General features: G+C 35.8%; 1 protein-coding gene across 1 annotated transcript in view; it reads right to left on the bottom strand.

Moving 5' to 3' along the window:
• SKAP2 (src kinase associated phosphoprotein 2) overlaps nt 1-24,459 on the bottom strand; it is a 116,458-nt gene that overhangs the window by 74,579 nt on the left and 17,420 nt on the right. The window contains exon 4 of the mRNA XM_054058605.1: nt 19,093-19,197. Coding sequence (XP_053914580.1) covers nt 19,093-19,197 — 105 coding nt within the window. The remainder of the gene's footprint in view (nt 1-19,092; nt 19,198-24,459) is intronic.

The following is a 24,459-nucleotide window of genomic DNA, read 5'->3' as shown; positions in this document are numbered from 1 at the left end:
AATTACCACTCTTTCCAGTACGGAGTGATATAGAAGAAAAAAAAAAAAGTAACAGCCACAGTAACAAAGTTCAGGAGAAGAAAATAACTCATTAGAACCTAACAAATCCAGGGATAAACTTGAAGAATATTTTTAAAGTATTTCAGCAGCAGAGAAAGACTGGACTTACACTAATTTCTTACTAAAGCATCAGAAACACTACTTTTTCCATTTTCAAGGCAAAAGCAGCCTCTCTGAGGGGCAGCATTCTCAGTACTACATTTCTCCAAGCCAGAAACTTGTTTGTATATATAAACTTGAGTTTTGAAACACACATTTCTTCCTGCTTTAAAGTATTTAAGGTTAAATGACTAATAGTTTAAAAATACAAGTGCAATAGATTATAGACAAAAATATACAATGTGTTCTCAAGCATTACATTTTCTAATTAAATTAGTAGCTCATTGGTACATATAGGGGTTTTTTTGATGGTCAGAATACCTACTCGATTAAAAATTCCCAGCATCGTTGACAAACTGACTTTTATACAACTGAGAAATTGGTAAGTCAAATGAAAAAAAAAAAAAGATGGTCATTATTTTTGTTTTCCTAAATGCAATGCATTACCTTGAACAAAACCAAAAAAGGTTGCATTTATCCCCAAAACTTAACTTCCTGTTTGAACAGGCAAATATTACTGATTTTAGAAATACACATGTAAGAAAGTATATCTTGGTATCAAGGAAACTAAGAGTTCAATACATTAATATCTATAAAGCACTCCATGAATGCAAGTTAAATTAATTCTTGAAGTCAAAAAAAGATGTTAGTCATTTGCATTTCAACAAGTGAAACTTTTCCATCCATTTGACACAGACAAGACTATAAAAGGTCTCAAATTTCTCCAATAAAAGTGGAAATTACATCTCAATATTTCGTCAGAGATTAAAACCAGAATTTTAGATGAATTATCTGATACAAAGATGGAAGTGAGGGTGCTGCTTCAAGATCTACAGAAGTAGAGCACTTTAAGACAATTAAATGATTTCCCTGCAGGCAATGTCTTTTCAATCCAAGCTAATGACATCATTTAAGGAGGATGGTCCATTTAACTGAAAGGATCTTTTACAAGGCAGACAGACAGAAGGCAATCCGGGAATGTTTTCAAGGACTTCCCATATTTCAGAATTATAATGGTGAAATGCCTACATCAAAATCTTAAACTCAAGCATTAATCAACAAAATGAAAGACTAATTTTATAAGGAAAATGTAATAAACCTCATTTTAAGAAGTTTTCTCTTCATTATTTTTTCCTTTAAAGGAACCAATTCTCTCCTAATGGTGATTATGCCGCTTTGGAGTAATGATAATACTCAGGCAGCTCAGTTTTAGGCTGCTGTTTTTAAAGTGAAGCCAAATCACTTCAATCACTTGCAAGTTGAAGAGTAACTTTCGTAAACTTTTCCAGCAGTATATGCAAGTTAGATGTGATCTTTCAGATAGAAAGCATCATACTCTTGCCTCCAGAACATATTTTACTACTTTTGATATAGTCTACATACCAGCCTTTAAATTGCACCACCACCTTCTTCATAAAAGAAAAAAAAAAAAAAGCAATGACTTCAAATGAACCAGTCAGGGAAAAACTCACAGTTTCAGTGTCTGTATCAGCAGTTTTAATGCACTGCTCTAACTCCTGCGAAGGAGGGTGAGTGAGGGTAGAGTGGTGTTGGGGTCCTACACCTTGTATTATCTAAATTAGTTTTCTGATATTGAATAATAAGAGCAAAATATACACTGTTTTTAAATAAAGGAATACCAATATTTTCATATGAAAATATTATTAAAATTCTGACATTATACAAAACCTACAAACACTACTCTCGTACTTCAGAAGGCGGCACTAGTTTAAACCAAATCAAAGAGAGTCTTTTTACCATTTACAATAACACTCAAAGCCATGGAAGTTGTATACACGTTAGGATGACATCTGTTAATAAATGATGTGGTTCTGAAGACAGAAAAAAAAGTTTACCCTATGTCCCTTTAATATCCATTTCAAATTGTCAAAAACTTCAGAAAGCTGAAAAGTGTGAGACATAACAGAGAGATCTTAGCATGTAAGCAGGAGCTAGAAAACATAGAACTAGTCCTGGCTCTTAAACAGATCCCTTTTGCAATCTTGGACAAGTCAGAGCTACTTTGCCTCCACTGCTTCTCTTCCTAACAGAGATAACAGAGGAGCAGTATTCACATCTTCTCTAGAAATGCTGTGAAATGTTGTTTTTTCAAAACATTTTTTCCAAAAAAGCCCAAAGTAAACACACAAAACCCAACCCCAAAAGCATTTACAGGGGAAAATATTTCATTTTCTGGCCTGCTGTGCCACTTTACTGATTCTCCTCCACCTCACCCTCACGCACACTTTTATCAAAGTAATGTAAGCAGTTGGAGGAAGGGAGAGAGAAGGGGTGGAGGGAAGGTTACAGCAAGTCTAAGACTAGGATGTCACATATGTATTGATTCACGCATTTCACAGAAAACTGCATACTTTCTTCTGTGACTGCTATAGCATACATCAGCTTGACAGTGAAAAACTGAGGAAAAGACCATTTAAATAGGATCCTTACAGTAAACAGTAAGATGACTGATTATCCAAATGAAATTATTTTCTAATAAAACCAAATTTTGATCCTAATAATGTTGCCTTTCCTTCTCCTTTTCAAATATAAAAATCAGGTCAGATACAAAAGGTGTTATCTAACATATAGGAATAGCTCACTGAAAATAGTGGTAGTTCAGGACATAAACCAATATCGAAGCCAAAATTGTCCTTCAGTTTGATCATGTACTTTTTCAATGGTCACTGTCACTCAAAAAAAAAACCCAAAATATCAACCGTAAAAACTAAGTGGGTTTAGTTTAAGGACTTAACTGAGCTCTCATCATTCTGTCTCTTTCCCTAGGTAAAGAATGTGGGTATCCTGCAGTGGTGAACAAGTACCACAACAAAAGAATACTATTAAAGGCTGAATATAGTAATATAGAAATAATAACTGGAGGTGCGTGGAATAATACTGCTGCATTCCTACCCATCTAAGCTTCTTCTTAGTTGACAGTTATGTTCCTGGTAAAGGAGGAACAGATTTCTATTAACTTCCATTGACACGACAGATTTCATTCCAGTCTCTGACACGCACCTTCTGTACAATCTAGGTCCTCCACTAGTATATTTGCATATCTGACTCCAAACCTTTTCTCCCACTTTTTGTTTTAAACTGAATTACATTCTCCGAAGCATGGACTCATTCAGATTAAGGAGACAGAAACACAGTGAAGGGTTCTAAAACTGTCTTGATCAAATAAAAATAAGATGACAGATGAAAAATACATTACACACATTTATTGGCATTTAGCCGATTTTCATAACTTTTTTCGATTTTTCACCCAAAAAGCTAAATCACAGATTCAGTTTGTACATAAACTGAACTCCTGTAAGCAGCCAATAAATCTATGAACAGCAACAGAAATGGATCAAAATAAACATCTAATCATTATAAAGATTCCTTCTTTTATTGGTTCCCCCAAAAGTATTTGCATCTACAACTGTTACGCTCATGCACTGCCAGGTTTCCTTGCACAAACCTGCAATTCTCTAAAATTAACATACTTTGGCTTCCATGTAGTGTTCTCTAGCAAAATTTGTCAAGTGTGTTTCAAGAATTTGTTGTCAGTCAGTGACATTGAAGTACTAAAGGCCAAGACTCCCAGAACTACTTCTTCATGTATTATCTATACCAGTATGTGTCTTTATATGACTACCAAAGCCTATTTCTTGCAAGATCAGAGGTATATTGAATTAATAAAATGATTAACCACTCTTCTATTTGTTTTTATTTCATTAACATAATTTTATTCAGTAGTTTATGTACTAGCCAATAAAACATACTGGCAAAAGAAGTTACTTCTGGCTATGGATGGGAAAAACAACACACAAAGATAACTTCATTGAAAATATTTATAAATCACTGGTATGTTACTCTGAACAATCTTACAGATGAAGAAACTAACATGAAAAAGCCATCAGAGGTAGACAACTGATTCTCAGTCCCAGAGTATCCATGACAAACTACAGGAGGATCACCAATATAAGTATCAAAACAAAAAGACAAATTATGGCCTCATCTGTACAGCAGGGGGAATCAAGTTAACTAGTTATGCTATAACCACACTCTTCTTTATTATAATGCAACCTTAGAATAGCGCTGTTCTAATTGTTAAAAGGCAGAGGGAACCCAAGCAACAACCTAAACTACTCCCATTCTGAGTTACTCAGTTTATGTCTCAGTTTTAAGGTGATTATCATTATTCTAGTTTGTTCAGTTTAACAAACGATTTCAGGGGGGTTAAACATATTGACTTGGTAGATTTGCTTTTTGTACAATATTTTCGCTTTCTTCATTTATATTTATGACATTTTTTACTAAGGCTGCTTTTAATTTAAGACCTGAATCGTCACTAACTGCAGATACAATGAAGAAATTCTCTACCTGACATTCCTGAGAAGACACTAATCATAGAATTTGGACAAGGAAAACCTGGTTGAAAAAACACTGACCTAGAGATTTAATTAAGGTTCAGATACTCAAGGCCCTTTCCAAAACATAGCAAATAGCTATTTGGTACCAACATAGTAGAGTATGAATCACTGCATCTCATTATTTTTCCATAAAAAAGAAAACAAAACCAAATAAAACTCCCTCAAAATGCCTATTTCTGAAGGACAAAGGCAATTAACAGAGGGAGAAAAAAAATCTAATGACAGTGTATTAGACTGGCAAGGGAATTTAAAGAGGCCATACACATTCAGTTATATTTCCTAAATTGGAGCTTAAAGACAACAAGAACTATAGATTCCTCAGATTTGCTCAAGGTTAAATTTACCCCAGGTTGAGAACATCCTGTGAGCACAACAAAGCTGGACTAATTTCCCTTCTCAACATATGCGTTTGTAAAGGCAGAAATCCTTGTAGATTTTAGCTTAAAAAAGGAAAATAGAATGCCACTAACATAAATAAGGTATTGGCTTACTTGTGGCACACAGTCTACCCAAAAATAGGCACAGCCATGCTGCCTTCAGTCTTCATACACTCATTGTTCTGCACATCTTAAAACGTTCCTTTATTTCTACCTATCCTGAGCTATAAAACTAAAAATTACCCATAATAATCGTACAAAGAGGTTTTACCTTAATCCAAGAGATGCTTCTAAAGAATAATAATAAATTAATAAATAAAATATTCTTTATATGTATTATGGTTACATTCATACACAAGTCAGTCACCCAGTATCTCAATGACAGTTAATGAAACTGAAAGCCTAATTAGCAAGATGAGAGGAATAACCCCAGCACTCTGGCCCACCTCCAATATGAATAATTGCATCTACCTATGCAAAATCCCCCTTGTCATTTCAATTAGGCAAGATATTCCTCATATCCTGCTCTTAAATTGCTGGGTATTGTTTACAGTGTTATTGTAAAAGCTACTGCATTCTGCTCTGGATATAGTTCATTTTGATAGTAGCAATGTGGCAATTCCTACGTATTTTAGCTACTTTCTTTAAAAAGCCTAGTGCTTGCAAAAAAGGCTTTCTGCTGTCAAAATAAAATAAAATAAAATAAAATAAAATAAAATAAAATAAAATAAAATAAAATACACCCAAACAACCCAACACTAATTCATTGTGCATATATTACTGAAATAAGTATAAAATTTGTGTAGAACACAGGTAACACTCTTAACAGGTATTGAGGTAAAAAATTAGTCAAGCAGGCATAAGCATCTCTCTGACGATTCAAGCAGCCACCTTATCACACTACCATAACTCTGAATATCTCAGAAATCAAGCCAAAGCTAACGCCTCTCCCTACGGACTGCAAAATCCTACCAGTACTCTAGAACACCATTCTAAAAACTTATACATACACATATCAAACTTAACAAGGACTAGAATGAAGTCGGTCACCAATTAGCCTTTCCAGGGCCTCCAAAACAACAGTTGTACCCATTTCTACGCCTTGCTTCCTTCTCAGCAGTGTGGACACCCTGAATACCTGTTCCCCAGAACAGCTGCTGATTCCTCATCACTTTGATTTTGTCTCACTCCCTCACCATCCCCAAAAATTCTCGAAAAAGTGTAAATTTTGGATTATAATTTATTTAAAATTGTTCACCTGACTGAAAAAGAATTTCTACATGAAACAGGATATAAAATTATGGTAGGCTTAATGTTGACTTAAAAGAGACATTTGGGGTTTATTATTGCTTCACCATATCAGAGAGCTTTCTTCCTCTTCCTTTTTTTGGCTCTGAATTGCCACTAAAGTGGTTATTAGAAAGTAAACTCCTGGATACTTTCATTAGCCATGCTAGTACAGCCCACAGTCCTTTTATTGTGCACTACTGTTTTAACTCTTCCTATCCCTTAAAAAATACAGTTTGCATCGAAATCCACTATGAAATCCACTTAGAAGAGTACTCACTGTTTTTAGTTATGAAAGCTAAAAAGATATCTTTTATTTAGGTAAATATGCAAGTAGATATCTGCATCAAAAATGTAGATTAATATTAACTGCAGTTACTATTTCATGTAACATTTCAGTAACCACATCAGCGATTTATAGCTCCACTATGGCAGTATGGAAACTTCCACAATAAAATACAGGCCAGGAGTGAAAAGAGCTGTAAAACCATAAAAAAAAAAAAGTTTGCTTTTTTCTTGCCCTGGCCTCCTAGGACTGTAAATCTGAGGCTTTCTTTTTCCTAAATTGTCTTTTTTCAAGGATTACCAGTGTTATAAATACCTTTGCCTTCAACTGACCTGACACATTTTCTTCTGTAGACTCACTTCCTGTGGGAAACATTACATCAAAAATCACACACGCACTGTTAGAATTGCAATCACTGCTGAGCTTCTGTTAATATATTTTAAAAAGCAGTAAGAATAGAACAGCTTTCACTTCATCATCATCTTCTTCAGAAGGAATATCACTCTTGCATGGGAGATAGTAACGTGCACATTGAAATTTATTTCAAAATACAGTAGAAAATAATTCCCATTAAGTAGACCTGCTGGGGAAAAAGCCGCACACACCAATGATTAAGTTTAAGTGTGCATCTGTCCTTTAAATATGCATAGCAGTAATAGCTTAGATACAGCAGTTCAAATCATGGCCAGCCTTGCTGCATATACGAATTTGCATCAGGCAACGCTAAATTAAGAAGCATCTTGGATAAGTTTAGAGAAGACAGTGAAAAAATTGGTTGTAAACTCTTCTGCATTGCAAAGATCTCTTTTGTCTGTCAATCAACAGAAAAGTATTATTCCACCATCACAAAAGCCAAACCTTTGGAGGCAGTATAGGTCTGTGTGTTGTGCAAATGTGCAGTTGCTAAGAGGCAAATATGCTTCTCTTCTAATCAAATAGCCCAGCTCAGCAATGCTGCTGGCTTGGGGCAAGAAGCAAATTCCACCAGCCACAAACTTAGAAACAGTCTTGAATTATTTGTTGCTGACCGCTGGCTGAACCCTGTCCTGATGAGCACCATCACCATTAGCCACTTCTCAGTGTATTCCATCAACCAATGGCAATAGCAGCATGCTACAGCTCAGGCTGCAAGGAATTGATCAAACAGGGTAATGAGACTATTTCTTCATGGAGGTTATTTTAAATGAATATAAATATTTTCTTTCTACATAATTTGCCACAAAAGGTCACTGAACTCCCTGTGATTCTAAAGAAAAATGCTGTAGTATCCCCTTATATATTTGAGTTAGGATATAGCCAACAAACAATTCTGGGCATTTTTGATGATCGTGTAAATCTTAATGAGGTGGCATCGCAGACAATTGATTAGCGGCAACATTTTATCTTCACATTTAGTTGCAAACAAAAAGAAGATTTGATGCTATTTTAGAAAATCATACCTACACCCTCAAAATCTTTCATGAGAGGATATATTCTGCAAAACTAAATACTTACAATTTTACTATTACAATAGATCATGCATATTTAGGCATGCTCGCCATACTTGGATATCATAGCCCTTTCTATAGATTCTCTCAACTAAAGTCATATGTTAAAAATACTCAATTTGTATCAGAGTCAAGTTACTGATAAGGAGACCCGTACTCAGACACCCTGGCTGTCGTCATCGTCTCCTTTAAAAGACATCAAGAGATTCCTGAAAATTAATTAGAACCAACTGCTACAAAAACCTCACCAAGGCCCTCCTCGCAATATGTAAGATTTTTCAGTCCTATCTTTTCCAGTACTGGACAATTTCCCCAGGGATGGGAAAACACATTAATATTGATTTTAATACCAGTTTAATAGTATTTTATTAACAAAGGCATTACACTAGGGTAGTACTAAGACTATAATAAGTAAATAGTACTTATTATTTTCCACTTTTAAGGACAATAATATAAAAATATCCCAATAGGCCAACTAGACATAATTGTTCGCGTTTGAGAGTTCACAACATTGCCTTGAACAACTTCAAGAAAATACTTACAACACAAAAAACCAATTTGTATTTACACCCAGGGATGGGTATGATTCATTCATCTGAGACATAGCACTTGAAAATGGTGGTTAAAATAAAAGTTTTAGAAATATATATACATATAATGGATTTGAATTAGTTAGCCTTGTCCTGATTCATAGGAGTTCCCTTGCATAATAACAGAAAGGGCTTTGGATTAATTTTTTCATTCACACAAAACATGCAAAGTTTTTTGCATTTTTTTAAGCAGAATCAAAATGTGTTATCTGAAATGCTGTTCTTCGTATTTTGTTGAGACCCTAAGGCTTTTTTTCTCCTCTAAATTAATGTTTCTGACTGGTAGAGGAAATAAAAATTCTAAAATAATAAGAATTTAATAAGAATAACAATAATTACAAAAAGGGATAAAAAGGATCCTGCCTCCCATTCCAATTAAAATACTATTTTACAGAGCATTCTTTTCTAACTCTTTATCAATACTGTCACTATAGCTTGTATAGAAGCGAAATGCATCTAAGACTTGAATAGAATAAAGCAACTCAGATGTTTGTTCCACTGAGCCACCATTTCTAGAGCTTTTTGTTTTATTTTTTAAGAAAAGTTGACAGCAAAAATAAAATTGTAGTTCCATAGTAAAAAAAGACAGCTTGGTGGCTAGTTATTCCAAAACATAAAGCTTGTTACATCTGTTACACAGACCCTACTAATGCTTCTTGTTTATGGATAATTTCTTTTAAAAGTTAAAGTTCCCAAGAATCAAAAGGAGACAATTCTACATTAATGTTGAAGATCTATGAAAATCTCTAAGAGGACATACACAATGCTAATACTATTAAAAAAGTACAAAAATCTCAGGAAACTGTATTTTAAACAATGGTGGAGAAAGCCAATCGATATATAAATCCTATTTTTTTCTCAGAGATCCCACATAAAGTCCTAAATTCCTTAAAAACAAAACAAAACACACAAAAAAAAAATCAAACACAAAAAAACACAGCACACCTTACAATACTAATAAAAGACAACACTGACTGGGGCAAAGGGGCCAGAAACCAGGACCCACGAGCAGAAGACATCTGATCAATGGACTAACATTTGACAAAAATCTGTGGAAAGCGCAAAGAAGCCAATAGGACTTCCAGTGCCAAGAAGCCAGATGGCACTGCTGGAAAAATTATATCTACAGACTGGCAGCTTGATCCCATGATTATTGCCCAGGGGAGGAGGAAGAGGAAAACAAGAGGTATTTCTGTGTGATGGAGTAAATCAATTATCACCAGCTCACTATGGCGTTTTCATATTATTTTTAAACCACATTCTAAATATTGCTCAAATAAATGAAAGCACTGAAGATTCCAGCGATCTGAGACAGGAAAAAAAAAAGGTATGCTATATATTAAAAAAGGAATATGTACTTAAATGCATCTCTATCAATTGTATCACATAGTCCATGTTTCCAAATTAAATTTGGATATGTAGTGGTCAGTATGTGAAAACAAAGGTTTTCTTAGGGAGGTTTTATTTTCCACTTAGAATTCCAAACATTATCTATACAAATTACAGGGGAAAAAAAATCGCTGCACTTCTCTATGTTATGACTGCATTCTTTTGTGTATTTTTAATTCTTAAGTTGCAGTTATTTCACACACACAGTTACAGAATAACCTTTTTGCTAAAATATTCCAAAAAGCTTTGATTAAAGGCTGTTAAAATGCAGCATTAAAGCTGGCTTCTGAAGAACCTGATAAAGGGAGAAAAATTACTCCACTCCTACTTTCATACAAGGAAAGCTATTCTGGAAATCAAAAAAACAAACTTTTCCCCTACCTCTTTCATATGCCTGCGTATTCAAATTACCAAAACCAAATAGACAGAATTAGAATAATGTGTTATACTCTCCACCTGAAAACAGGCAAAGTTAATATTCTTTTTTTAACTAGAAGTCAATGACAACACTTCCATTAACTTCTTTTCTAGGCAGCAGTAATAACAAGGCCCATTTCCTGTATCCATGCTTGTGAAAGAGTAATTTATCTGTTTCCTACCAAAAAGACTTGGACCACTTTCACTTCACTTGTCTCCATCCCATTTTCATCCTATAACCCAGCCAGCTATAATACACAATTCAAACATTCTTCTGCTCCCAATCACATTCTTTCAACACTAATCCTTTCCCCATACCTCTTCAATGCAAAGTGTTAATGCAGAACCACAGATAACCCAAGTGCATCTTAGAATACATGTTGTGAGTATTTATACACCACTCGTCCATATATATAAAATTTGACTGCTGAGCAATAAGCAAAAAGATGTTTTATATGAAGACTCAGGTATCTCTGCAAAGTTATTATCAGACTGTGATGTACTTTCCATTAAGAAGTGTTAATAGAGTAAATATTCCAAAGGCAGACAGGAAAATCTTGTTCAGATCAGGAGAGGTTTTCCTCAGCTTTATAGCATGGGTATATTCATAATTTCTTGTCCAAAATAGGGCTTAAACTATTTCTGACTACCAGCAGTAGAGCAGACAGGGCTAAGAACCTCATGGGATACTACCTGTCATTAAATGTGATAGTTAGTGGTGAATAGGTTCTGATTAATATTAGTTAAGAGACTGTAGTAATAAATTTAGTTTGGAGAAAAGATGGCATTCTGCCTTTTTATGTACTACTCTAAAGCTGAACTCTTGTAAATAACCCAAGTAAACATCTATGAAGAATTACTGATGAAATTATCAATCAAACTAATACTGTCCAGTGACAGATGTCCAAAGGAAGTATGGTTCCTGCTGTAAATTTTTAAGCATACCTGCAACGTCTTCTTGATAAGGGCAATAATGAAGTTGCCCATATAGTGGATGTCAAAGATTTAATATACAATGAGGGGTTTTCTTCTTCGCAAAACCTTTAATAAACTTTAATAAACCTTTTAATGACATAGTTTTTTTCAAATTTAATCCCAAAATTCACAAATATTAATCCACTGCAATCTCCTTTTTATTTAAAAGGAAACAAACTCAAATCCACTAAGTTTAGGTCTGGATTGCATGAAACAAACTCAAATCCACTAAGTTTAGGTCTGGATTGCATGATGCCTGACAGAAAACAGGCCTGTTTGGTACTTTTTTTATGCTCTACAGAAAGTACTAATCAGTTAAAACACAAAAATAGCAACATGGGGGAAATCTTTTCAGTTCAGTAGGAGTGACACTTCACTGCATGTAATAGATTGAACATGGGCACAAATTTCTAATCACCAATTTAGAGAAACAAAAGCTACACCAAACTTAGTTCGTATTTTTATTGCAAGGCTTTCTTTTTTTCAGTTGGTTTCTCTATCCAGACAGTCTAAAGCCTCATCCTTCACACAGGAAGGAAACATGAAGTACCATAGAGAGCATCGTTTTACATATTTCTGATTTAGCCTAAAACGGAGAAAACACTATGGTTGTGAAGAGTTTGTTCCCCCCAAGATGTTTGGAGCTCCTTCCACAGCGTATGTCGAAGGTATACACATTTTCCTGTCATACTTGGTGGATATCAGGAAGGAAAAGATGCCTCTTGCCCAGAACGCTAAGCAGCAACAATCTGTTGGAATTGCTCATCTCTGGAAGGGTACTAGAAGGGTACCCACGTCAAGGTGCCACTACAGTAGCATCTGTCTGGTTCTGCGAGAGAAGGAATAAGGAAGCTGACTTGCCACTAGTGCTTCGCAGGAAGAAAGAGGAATTACAGAGAAATCAGATGGTAGAATGTCACACAACTGAAAGAAAATGTTAGTAAGGTCTGAAATCCATAATTAACAGCCTCCAAAACATACCTGTAAATCTTATCACACAAAGAGGCTGAAGGAAAACTTTTCCTCTTCCTTCTTATTTCAGCTATTTGTGATGTATAAGAACTGATCCAGAAAACCATTAGTCCAACAAGCTTAAATTTTCTGTGTGTTTTTTTCCTAACCATAATATTGTTAGGAATCTTAAATAAAATTATCATCTAATATGAAAAAGAAATGGGTTAAGCAGATCATTATTTGTTTTTTATTGTGGATATTGTCCTGCATAGTGGTGGGAGCATACATGAATGTTTTGCTATTGCTCAGTCATTGAAGCAACATAGATGAAATAAAATGAGCAACAAACCATGTCATCTCTCCCACGAGAGAAAGGTAAATGTTAAAAGAACACAGGGGTTTATTGTTTAATAGGAAGGTTTTCATCATGATAATTAGAAGTTCAAACGTTTTCGTATCATCAATTTGTACACACTGTTAACCTCCATTATGCCATTTTTAACTTTACTGTTGACTTTCCATATGTGCCTCAGTCTAATTCCATAGCGATGAATTCTTCCTCTGACAGCCTCAGCATACCCCATTGGAAATTCTAGACTTCAAAATTCCTGGTTCAGGTTGAGTTGCTAATTAAGATTTCTTAGAATTCTGAAAGCAACATTTCCGATCAGTCATATTACCTTCTCAGCCAGAAATATAGAACCGTAACATATTGCAATACATAGCATTTCCTCTGCCATACAACATCTGTTCAGACACAGCAAGAGTTTACTAAAAGCTAAGAGCAAGGTCCTACACCTGGATCAGGGCAATCTGCAATTTCAATACACGATGGGGGACAACGTGACTGAGAGCAGCCCTGCAGAGAAGGACTTGGGGGTGCTGATTGATGAGAAGCTCGACATGAGCCAGCAATGTACACTTGCAGCCCAGAAGGCAATTGTATCCTGGGCTGCATCAAAAGAAGCATGGCTGTCAGGTCAAGGGAGTTGATCCTCCTCCTCTGCTCTGCTCTTGTGAGACCCCACCTGGAGTACTGTGTCCCATTCTGGAATCCCCAACACAAGGAAGATATGGAACTGTTGGAATGGGTCCAAAGGAGGGCTACAAAGATGACCAGAGAGCTGCAGCACCTCTGCTACGAAGACAGGCTAAAAGAGTTGGGGTCGTTCAGCCTGGAGAAGAAATGGCTCCGGGGAGACCTCATAGCGACCTTCCAGTACCTGAAGGGGGGCTATGAGAAAGTGGGAGAGGGACTTTTTACAAGGGCAGGCAGTGATAGGATGAGGAGGGATGGTTTTAAATTGGGAGAGGGAAGATTTAGATTGGACCTTAGGAAGAAATTCTTCACGATGAGGGTGGTGAGGCAGTGGCGCAGGTTGCCCAGAGTAGCTGTGAGTGCCCCATCCCTGGAGGTGTTCAAGGCCACATTGGATGGGCCTTGTGCAGTCTGGTCTGGTGGGAGGAGTCCCTGCCCATAGCAGGGGGATTGGGACTGGATGATCCTTATGGTCCCTTCCAACCCAAACCATTCTATGATTCTAAATCCTTGATGAAAACATAGAATTACCCACATATATCAGAATAATAAATTACGTATTTCCCAGTCACAATTCTGACAGTAACAAGCATCCTCTAAAAACAAAGTTGGCATGCCAAAGTCCAGTCTTTACCCATTTCCCATGCAGCGATGCTTAATTTGGAACTCTCTCTAGTACTGTGAAGCTAAAAACTAATCTCCTAGAATAACTCATGTAAACTTCCAATGCTGTCATCCCCAAGACAACCAAACGTCCTCTCCATGTATGTGATTATGATACTAGAATAGTGTTAAACTGATATAAGCCTGGGGGAAAGGGAAAAAGAACAGAAAAATCCTAGCTGCATTTTCTATTCTCCATACTTCGCTAATGTAAGTCGCTAATACTGCTTAACTACATCAGTGATGAAACACAGTTTTTGCCTTAATACAGTGCTTCAAAAATAAACTCAGTGGGAACGTAGCTGAGCAAAGTGGGGAAATACTTGTATATGCATTGAACATAAAGACAAGGTTTTACAGTGAACCCTACCCTTCTTCAATGACAGTACTCAGATCTTTGTGCCTGACAAATCAGAGGGTGGGGGGGGAAGAAACTTAATCAGTACTTGTACTTGAGACATAAAATGTCAAAAGCAGCAGCATGCAGAATTTAGCCACCCAATTTTTCATTCTCGCTTGATCAATCAAAATTCAAGATGTAGTCTTCATGCAAAGGAAATACTACAGGTCATGCAAAATAGTTGACTCAAGCTTGCATAAAACTTTTTCAGTGAAGCTGCATGAAAACAAAGTGCTAAAACATGTTGTTTCATCCAAAGATTAAACCAAGAAAAGCACTTTGCAGGGAGCAACAAATTCTGCCCTTTTTCAAGCCTGCACTCTGATAAGCAAAAATACAACCTCTTCATTTATTCTGACTGCAAGTTCTCCAAAAGTCCTCTTTTTTTGCTTAGGCTCTACCTTTCTCCACTTCAAGTATGGGGAATTTTTAGCATAAGATTCTCACCCTATTTAATGACCTTCTACTAAAAAAAGCGTATTTTATTCATAAGCTATAGCCAAATATGATAATTTGAAGAGCATACAAGTCCCCCAGACTCATTTTTAGTAGTTCTTTCATCCTTATATGCTCAAGGCAACATTTCTAGACTGTTCACAAAAATGATGATGATCTAAATTATTTTATCACAGCATTCACCGATCTTTTCAAATCCAGTAATTATCCAATCACATACTGCCTGCAGAGCCAAAGAGAAGTACCTTCCTCAGAACTGGTCAGTTCGCTCACAGTACTTATAAAATCAAAAAGTTTGTTCCTTTAACATTTCCCAATGCTGAATCAAGTTATCATACCATAAAATCAAAAAGTTTTACTGGTAAAAAAAATCCCTTGAGATCACACAAGAAGATTACACCGTTAAATAGGAAAGTTTCCACATGGCATTGAACCTAGATTTAATACCACCCTAAGAAACCTGAACATGAAATGAAAAATAGTAACTTTTGCTTCCTTAATGTCTCCATCAAAAATAAGTTTGTTAACAACTTTAAAGAAAGTCGTACTATTTCAATTTTTAAGCATTTTTGTATGCTTTGATTTCTACTGGATCAAGACATACATATTCTCCACTATACACATTCTTCGAAATATAGATGGAAGGGGAGTAAGAATTTACAAGACATAACATCGCTATACAATGCGCTATACAAAAACCTGTCATTTAAGTTGCAAGAAACCTAGTCATCAATAAGTGAAAAAATACCCCTCTCAAAAATCAATTATGTTGAGTCTTTTGTATAGAGAAGTAGTACACCTTTCAGGCAACTGGTATTAATGAGCAGACATGGCTATAGAATCTCCATCTGTTTTTCTGACAAAGCTGTGACTACTCCAGTCTCTCATTGAAATTCCATTAATCTGGTGCACCAAGGACCAATGCGAAAATCAAAACTCCATCTAACCCTTTATCAGCTCACAATAACCTATAAGTGAACTCTGCCTGTTAGCATACAGCAAGTTATGATTTTGCTATCAATCAGGCTGTTAGCCAATAAAAAAAAAAAAATCAAGTTAAGAACGGAGTGCCTGGCAGTGCTGTTTTGTTTTGTCTGTCTTGTTTTGGGGTTTGTTATTTTATTTGGGGGGTTTGTTGCGTTTTATCCCTCTTCCAATTTCTGTAGGGTGTCTGGACATGTAAGCCTATGCATCATTCTCCTTCACCGTGATTTAATTGCTGCCAGCAATCAAGTCAAAGCATCACTGAAGTGTGCTTGAATTTCATTAGAAGATATAACTTATGCTACTTTCCTACAGTACCTAATAAACCATAAAGAAACCAAAACACATATGGCTTGAGGGAATAACTGGAAAATTAGGTGGCCATTTGGGAACTGAGTGAACTTTTGAACCACAGGAACAGAGAAAAAGAAATATTAAAAGGAAAGACAGACTTAGAATGCACACAGAGACGTGGGGGTTTGACCTTTTCAGTACCTAGAAAATTACATTAGCATTATGAAAAATACATATCATGTTTAGAGTTTATAATCCATCAAAGTTTAGATACTTTGTTAGTGCCTACCATAAGGTAAAAGTCAAAAGGACAACATAACAATCAGATTTGACAAAAGGCCTTTAGGTGACCTGTGCTAATTTAGTTATCCCATACTTATTGTTAAATGGATTATCTCTCTTGTAATTAATACACCATTAGACAAAGGTCACACGAAAACTCCAGGATTTTACAATGACTGTAATGTACACGTAATACACCAATTCTTTATCTGTTACCAAGCGGGTGCCTTCACAAATTATATTTTGACGGTAACATTGCAAAGTCAAATAGTGACACTTCCAGAAGTCATATAAACCCTGCCATCTAATTCAAGTATATAAAGGTAAATGACTGTTTTATGGCGTGGGCAAGGGTAGCAGAAAATGTATATAGAAGGTTTATGTATATAGAAGGTTTCACATAAAAATATGAATGGACTCAAACACAAATAAAGTACATCTCAATTTGGTTACCCACAGTTAGGCCCCTCTGTTAATACCAAGAGCCTTGATCCTACACAAATGAGGTTTTACACCTGCCAGAGCCCTGCTGAACTGAACTGGTAACCGTATGAGAGCAAACATCTACCTTACGGATACAGCTTCTTTAGTAGGATTTAAATATTGAAGATTAACAGACTGCTAAAAAACCCAAAATACAGTATTAAGCTTCAACAAACCCACCCATGCCCGTGAGAACTGAAACAAATGGCACCTCTGAGGATCAATCCAGATCTTGTAAGATTCATACATCGTCTAGGTAGCCAGGCTTGAATGATGAACTACATACGTTTAAATCAAAATGGTCTTAGAATGACACACTGGACATTCAAAGAGGAAAACAGAAACACTCCTCCAATAACTGAAAGCATTTACAGATGACAATCTACCACTTTTTCTCAACTTTTCCTCATGCTGCACACTCACTAGATAATTAACAGGGATTTACCATAAAACAGACAGACCAGAGAGGTAAAATCATCTCAAATATAACAGAATTGCACTCCCTATATTTCTGCCTAAACTGGAACAAATTAGCCAAAATATTGTTGAGCAGCAATTACACCTACTTCATAATTATAACTTCAGAAACAGGCTAAAAATTAATCTATATAAACTGATACAATGTTTCATATACTCTTGCATCAGCATTCTTCAGTCATTCATTATTTAGGTTTATGAACATTGCCACTTTTTTCTTAACTGTTTTGAAACAAATCTATAATCATATCTCCTATTAAATAAACAGTTTTGTCACATACCTTTTATGTAATCAGCACCATGTTATTATGTTACAATTAGAAATAATGTTAAGATTATGTTTGTAAGCAAAAATAGATACATGAAAAGTTGCATTCATCTGTAGTTTGGAAAATTAGCTTGGGTTTTCTAAAAGCCATATTCAATTTGACTGATAATTACATTTCAACCAGAAAGCAAAAAGGCTCATTTTTATTTTTTTAATAAAAGGTCACATTGTTAAATTGCAACAAGATCAATATAAAAAAAAAGTGTGATTATTATTGTTACACATTTTACAGAGTTCTGAATGCAAAAAAAATTGTGTTATTCTGAATCAGTGGTTAGAAGGTTTATCACTTATGCATGTACTTGACTTATCCCTGTTCTGCAATAGACATAATTTTATACCTCATAAAAGCAATTTATGTTTCCAAAGGGAATAATCTGGATAACATAAAATGTGGAGTGCTATGTTGCAGGAAGCATATTTTCATTCAGCAATTGTATTTCGAGATGGAGCTGCACAGTTTGATCATCATATCATGTCAGAAAACATCATTCACTAGTAAGTCTATCTAACTTCTAATGCCACGAATTAATATACATCGTTAATTTATTTGTACATACACTTAATTTATTGCCATATATTATCCAGAGAAGGTATTTATATTACATATACAATAAATGAATCTCAAAAATATGGACACTATGCTAAAGCAAGCTTGTTAACTGTTGAAATATTCAATTGCTCACGTCTTCAGAACAGTCACATTTAGCATTAAATTTAATGAGTACAAAATAAAACAACATGGAAAACAGTTATAGAGCCTAGATGTATTTTTTTAAATGCAAACTCAAATTTAAAATTTATATAATGAAAACATTTTACAAAAGACTGTCTTAATGGAAGGAAACATTGTAGGAATAATTAATTTAATATTTTATGAACCTATTTGGCATAGAATTTGCTGAAAAATATCAATCACAAACTGCTTCATTATTTATTAGATAAATAATACAGTAAGCCATTAAGTAGCACAATAAAATTAAGCAAGAATCTGATAATGTTGAATTAACAAATAATTTGTTACTACAAATATTCACATTGGTTTTAGCCACTGATTTATCTTTAAAAACATATGCATCTACAGAAGATGCTTTGTTATGAAAAATCGTGAGTTTTAAAAAAAAACACGTAAATTTGAGACAGCTTCACTATGCTCTAGGACCACTAGAGAGAGCTCTTCAGTTCCTTTAAAGGTTCTTGCAAAGGTAAGAAAACTGTCCAGCTGTGCTGCTTATCTGTTTATCTGATTTCTAACACTAACATTCAGATCACAAGGATCTGATTACATGAGTTTGTAGCAAACTGGCAAATCTAGTACATTCCAAGGTAAACAGTGTCACATACCATCAGAGGGTGCTTCATCCTCTTTATCGTATCGGTCAGATGCTATTGAGACACTATCAGGAGGCGAAGAAAAAGAGCCTTCAGACTCTTCGTCATCTTCCAATTCTGCAAAAGTTAAATATACATCGATAGTTAAAACATTCTATCACGCAAACACGGACAGAATCCAAAGACAAATATTTTCATTAGTAAGGAGAATACCACTTTCTATCTCAAGCCAAGAAGTCCCATTTCTCACGGATTCTCGTCACACGTGCCTTGTACGCTCAAGCGCATCTGTCAGTCCTGCTGTGTGCTAGGGCTACCTTCTAACCGGCTGCACGCAGGTTGCTGGGGCGGTTTCCCTAAACACTGTCATATAATGACCCCACTCCCACTGCTGCACAGCTGACAGCTCCTCATCCGGGGCCGGGGGAAGGAACACACCACAACGAAGAGGTGGGCAAGGGAAAACACTGGCAGGAGGAGGAACAGGCAGTGCCAAGCTCCAAAGTTCTGCCTGTCCAAGGGAGGGCAGAAGCTGCAGCAACTTCCCTCCAAGGAATTGCCAAACTACTTTTGGCAGCAGTCTGTCACCCTCTGCTCACTTTTGCTCTGCTTCACCATTATTAGGCACTACTTTGGAGATGTTGCATGTATATTAAAAATTAAACATGAAATTAAACATGGAATCACTTTCTGACAGTACCCAGTCTGAACCCATGGCTTAAAGCAGCATTCTGGTGTCGAGCTTCTTGTGCAGCTGAGAACCCTACTACAATATGCGTAAAAATTACATTGTAAGCTAACCTATGCACTATACTGAACAGAGTGCATAAAGTGTGAAAGTCTGGGAAAGATAAAGTGAAATCAATATTAGTCAAGGCTTTCATTTAATTAGACAAAATTTAAGTTCTCCCTTCAAAAATTCTCTATGTTCTCTTGGGTGGGTTAGTAACTTCAAGGCAAGAAGAGGTAGGAAAAAAAAACCCACAAACTACATTGTTCCTTAAAAAAAAAAATAAGATAAAGTCTTGGTGAAGGAGGAAAATCCAATAATTAAATACAGTAAAAACTGCCAAACCAAAAGGATAAAGGTGATGCTGCAATAGATCAAATGACCCTCATAAGCATATAAAGCTCATTTGCTTAAGCACTGCTTTTTGGTATATTCATATGCAGAAAGCTTTCCAGAGACGCCCCAGAAAAAACTAGATAAGACAACAAAGCCTAACTTCTGCTTTGCTGGTGTTCTTTTATATCCCAAAACTGTTGAATACCAAACTGGTTTACTCTTCATTGATTTAGTACGCTCTTCTTGGGAAAGCTTCCTTTCAAGCTCCCATGCCACATAACAACTGCTTTGAATCAGAACCCGACTCCAATCTATTTTTGATACAGCCATCTTTTAGTGGCACTCCAGTCATCCTGTTAATCTGATCAAAATATCTGCATTTCATCACACCTGTCAAACCAATCAAAAGTAAATTATTCCTCTCCAGGATTCACCTCTTACTCTAAACAGGATAGCAGAGCACAGATAACACATGAACAGAAAATATTATGCCATATTTACAACCAGCATGATCATCTTTCACGCTTACATGCCAGAAACCATTTGCCTGTCTATACACGTATATATATCTTTATTAGATTATAGACTCCACACAAAAAGAGCAGGTATGATATTCACAACTGATGCAGTACCAAAAGTTGTTCCACTTGTTTCCTGTCCTAAACTTACTAGTACCAGAATGCATAGAATGTATTCATACACACATATGCATACATACGTGTACGTGTGTATTTATTTAGTGTATACATAAGCCCTGATTATCAGTCAAAAATGTCCTCTTATCAGCAAATCCATAAACATACTAACATTTAACCTTCCCAAAGGTGCCAGCATAAATTTAAAGTATTAGGCTGGAGGAAAACATTTCCACAAACACCACACTCCAGCACTCAAAATTCATGGGCTGAATAGTAAAAGCAAACCTACATACATCTAAATGAATAGCACTTGTGGGTGACAAATAGACAAGTACATATGTAGAGAGAACATCTCCAGAACTTTCCCCCACTCAGCAATACATCATCTCTTTCAGAGAAGCTGTGATTTAAGTAAGTTCACATAACTGCACTGTTAACTTGCTTTTCCATTAAGTCACAATACTACCATTTTCTAATTATGCTTAGGATTTCAAATGCAGTAAACCTATGGGCTTTGCATTCATATAAAATCTAGATGATCTAGAAATAAGAGGCTTTTTAATACATATGTACGTATTCAGGCCACACCATGTACCTATGCCAGACATATACTGTATTTGAAACAACAAAAAACATAGGGACACCGATTGTAGATTTATGATAAAACAAGTGTCTGTTCTAAGCCTACAATATTAAAGTTCAAAATGCTCTTTAAAAAAAGAGCAACAAAACCACATATATTATGAAGAAAGAATTACATGCTCAGTGCTTTTACAGAGTTTATAGTCTTCAAGGCATTCTGTAGATGTTAAATCCTAAATAAAGGCTTGACCATTCTATGAAAAAAAAAAAAAAGTCACTAAGAAAGACAATCAGAACAAATATACAAATGCCATATAATACTACCATCAGATACTCACACTTTTTGATGTGAAATATGTGATTAGGTCACAGTCACCAAACAGAGGTATAATCAACCTGCAGCCCTGAAGGACTAGATTGAATTAAAAATCTTCCATTTTTCTTATTTTCGTGTAAACAAACATTTGTAAATTTACATTATACACTGGAATGCAATCCTTAAATCATCTACTCTTTACAGAAGAACTGCAGGCATTTTGGTAGGAGAGATGACTCTATGTGCTCTGCAGCTTTAACAGGAAATGCTTCACAGATTTTTTTATGTGCTTATATAAAGAATGACTATGTGCTAGTTTCAACCTTGGGTTTTGCCTCCCAATTCTGGCAGGGTTAAAAGATACCTTTAGGAGCATATGCTATTAATGTATAAGGATATTGCTCCTGACAGTCCATAGAGAGGCTTCCTGTTGATTCTGTGAGGTCTCCTGCATTCCCTCTCAGAATAATCCCTGTCCTTTCTCCACTTTACATGCTTCTCCCTCAAAGCATTACACTGAAGTTTACGCTGCTCCTATTGAGGAAGATTATATAGAATAGTATTTGAAGCTACATGTGTTACTCCTTGAACAGTCAGAGGAGTCAGTGTTGAGCAGCAAAAGCCACTACTCCTCTTTTCAGGTGCCAAGTACCTAAAAATACACCTGAAAAGCATAAATACATTAAAGAAAAGATTCGACTTGCATTTATGTAATAGAAAACCAAACTACAAAGCAAAAATGGGCATCAGGTAAATGTATCCAATACAATTCACAGGCATAATTGAAAGCATTAGTGCCTAATCAGACATCTAAAAGCAAAGCATGCTGACACGAAATGTCTATAGACTCATTAGTTGGCAGCCATTTCATTACAATCACACATAATGTCAGTAGTGCCTTGAACCTGTGCCAATGACAACAGCATAAATTTTGCATCTCATTTCTGTGGTCATAAAATTAATGATCAGTTTAAAAATACTTCTTTGCAAAAGTTATTGCACAAAGAAATGACATGAATGTGTCCCTGTTACGTAGTCACAAGGATAATTAAGGAGTTGATGCTGATTAATACAGTTTCTTGTTCCCCCAGAATGCTGTATGATTTATATAGAAGTTGAAAAAGAAGCTTAATTAACAGTAGATAGTTAGCAGTTACAACAATAATAAAAATATGCATATGAACTGACCCTACTCTCCAGTTTCTGCAATTTGAACTGATGTCTTACAGGTTTGATAGCAGAACCAATGTTTTATGTTATCTGTTAAAAAAAAAATACCTATACAATGCCTTTCCTTATTAAATGCTACCTTTTCCATTAGAGCTTATTTATTGATTTAGGAAATAATGCATACCAAGGGGTAAGTGTACCACATTAGGAACGGAGCATAAAACACACTCTTCTCATTGTAACAAGGGCTGCACTTCAGTCCTCCCCCCCTATTCTGAAGATTTCCAACAGATGTGATTGGTACAAGCTGAACGTAATGAAAAGGGCCATATTACTCTATAAGAATCTGGTTAAAGTAAAAAAAAAAAATCCAGATCCTCCTCCCAGAATTCATTTTCACCTGCAACAGTGTGATTACAGTAATGAACTCCTAAGGCATTAAAGATACCACTTCAGCCACTAAATCTAAAAAAAGAGCAAACAAGATGTTTCTGCCAATGCCTCCAAAAGACAGCCTTGCTAGCTCAGCATCCCCAGATCACCACACACTTTGGGTTTATTTTAAAAAAATTCTAGATGGAGTGATGCATTAACATTGCTCAAGCTTAAGAGAAATAAAACTACTCACAAAAATAAAAAGACACACAAGTTAAAACACCCTGCTTCTTGCCATTTTGGAAAGTCCCAAGTCACAGTAGGTCAGTAGGTTGAAATCACTTCCTCCTGTCCAGTCTCTGCTCTGTGGGTAAGAATCCACAAAAGAAACAACCAGGTAAAGCCACCAAGCTCACAAACGCAAGGTTCTCACTGCACAGTTTTTTCCACGAAAATAACTAGACAAAGTTGCTTTCAAGCTGGCACAGGTTTGCTTTAGCCCCTTCATAGCTGCAGCTGATTTTTTAAGATGATGCAACCACTTTCTCCATGTATGCTTGGCCATGAAATCTAGTGCAACACACTCATTCCTGAAGAGTCTTCCAGAGTCTCATATAAACGTGATGTTTTTTCAGTGGCTTGTTTTGTAATGGTCAAGTAGGAATTCTATAGCAGCTATCTGTTAAAACAATACTGAAACAGCATTAGGTTTGTAAGCAAATATGCCTCGTGTATACAAAACTTTTAGTTGCTGAGCTGCCTTTCATTCTCATGATGCACATCAGGATAAGACCATTTCAGGCTGCACTGATGGCTGTATCTTGTGCTAACTGACACTGCCCTCGGCATGGACGCTTCACAGACAACAGCTGCATGTGGCTAAAAGGACAATACAGTGACTTGCTTACAATGAAACCCTCCAGACATACAGGATAGAGTGATATTTGGCACACTTCTAATGCATCTAATGGTCTCTCCAGAAATATGTCATGATGATCCTCAAAGGACTATGTAGCAACTAAGTCATATACTTGTATTTATGGTTAAATACCAACGATGTAGCTATGTTCCTGCCTGAAAACTCACGTATTAAAATATAGAATTTGCATCCACATTCTGCTCTAATGACCAAGAGCCACTGCCTCCCTTTCTCAAGTCCAAAGACTCCTACATGCTGCCATTTCCAGAAAAATTACGTGCAGAGAGAAAAAAAAGGAAGTAGTTCCTCCACA

This window comes from Cuculus canorus, chromosome 2 (genome assembly GCF_017976375.1).
Source record: "Cuculus canorus isolate bCucCan1 chromosome 2, bCucCan1.pri, whole genome shotgun sequence".
NCBI lineage: Eukaryota > Metazoa > Chordata > Aves > Cuculiformes > Cuculidae > Cuculus > Cuculus canorus.
This window is presented reverse-complemented; position numbering and strand designations above follow the sequence as displayed.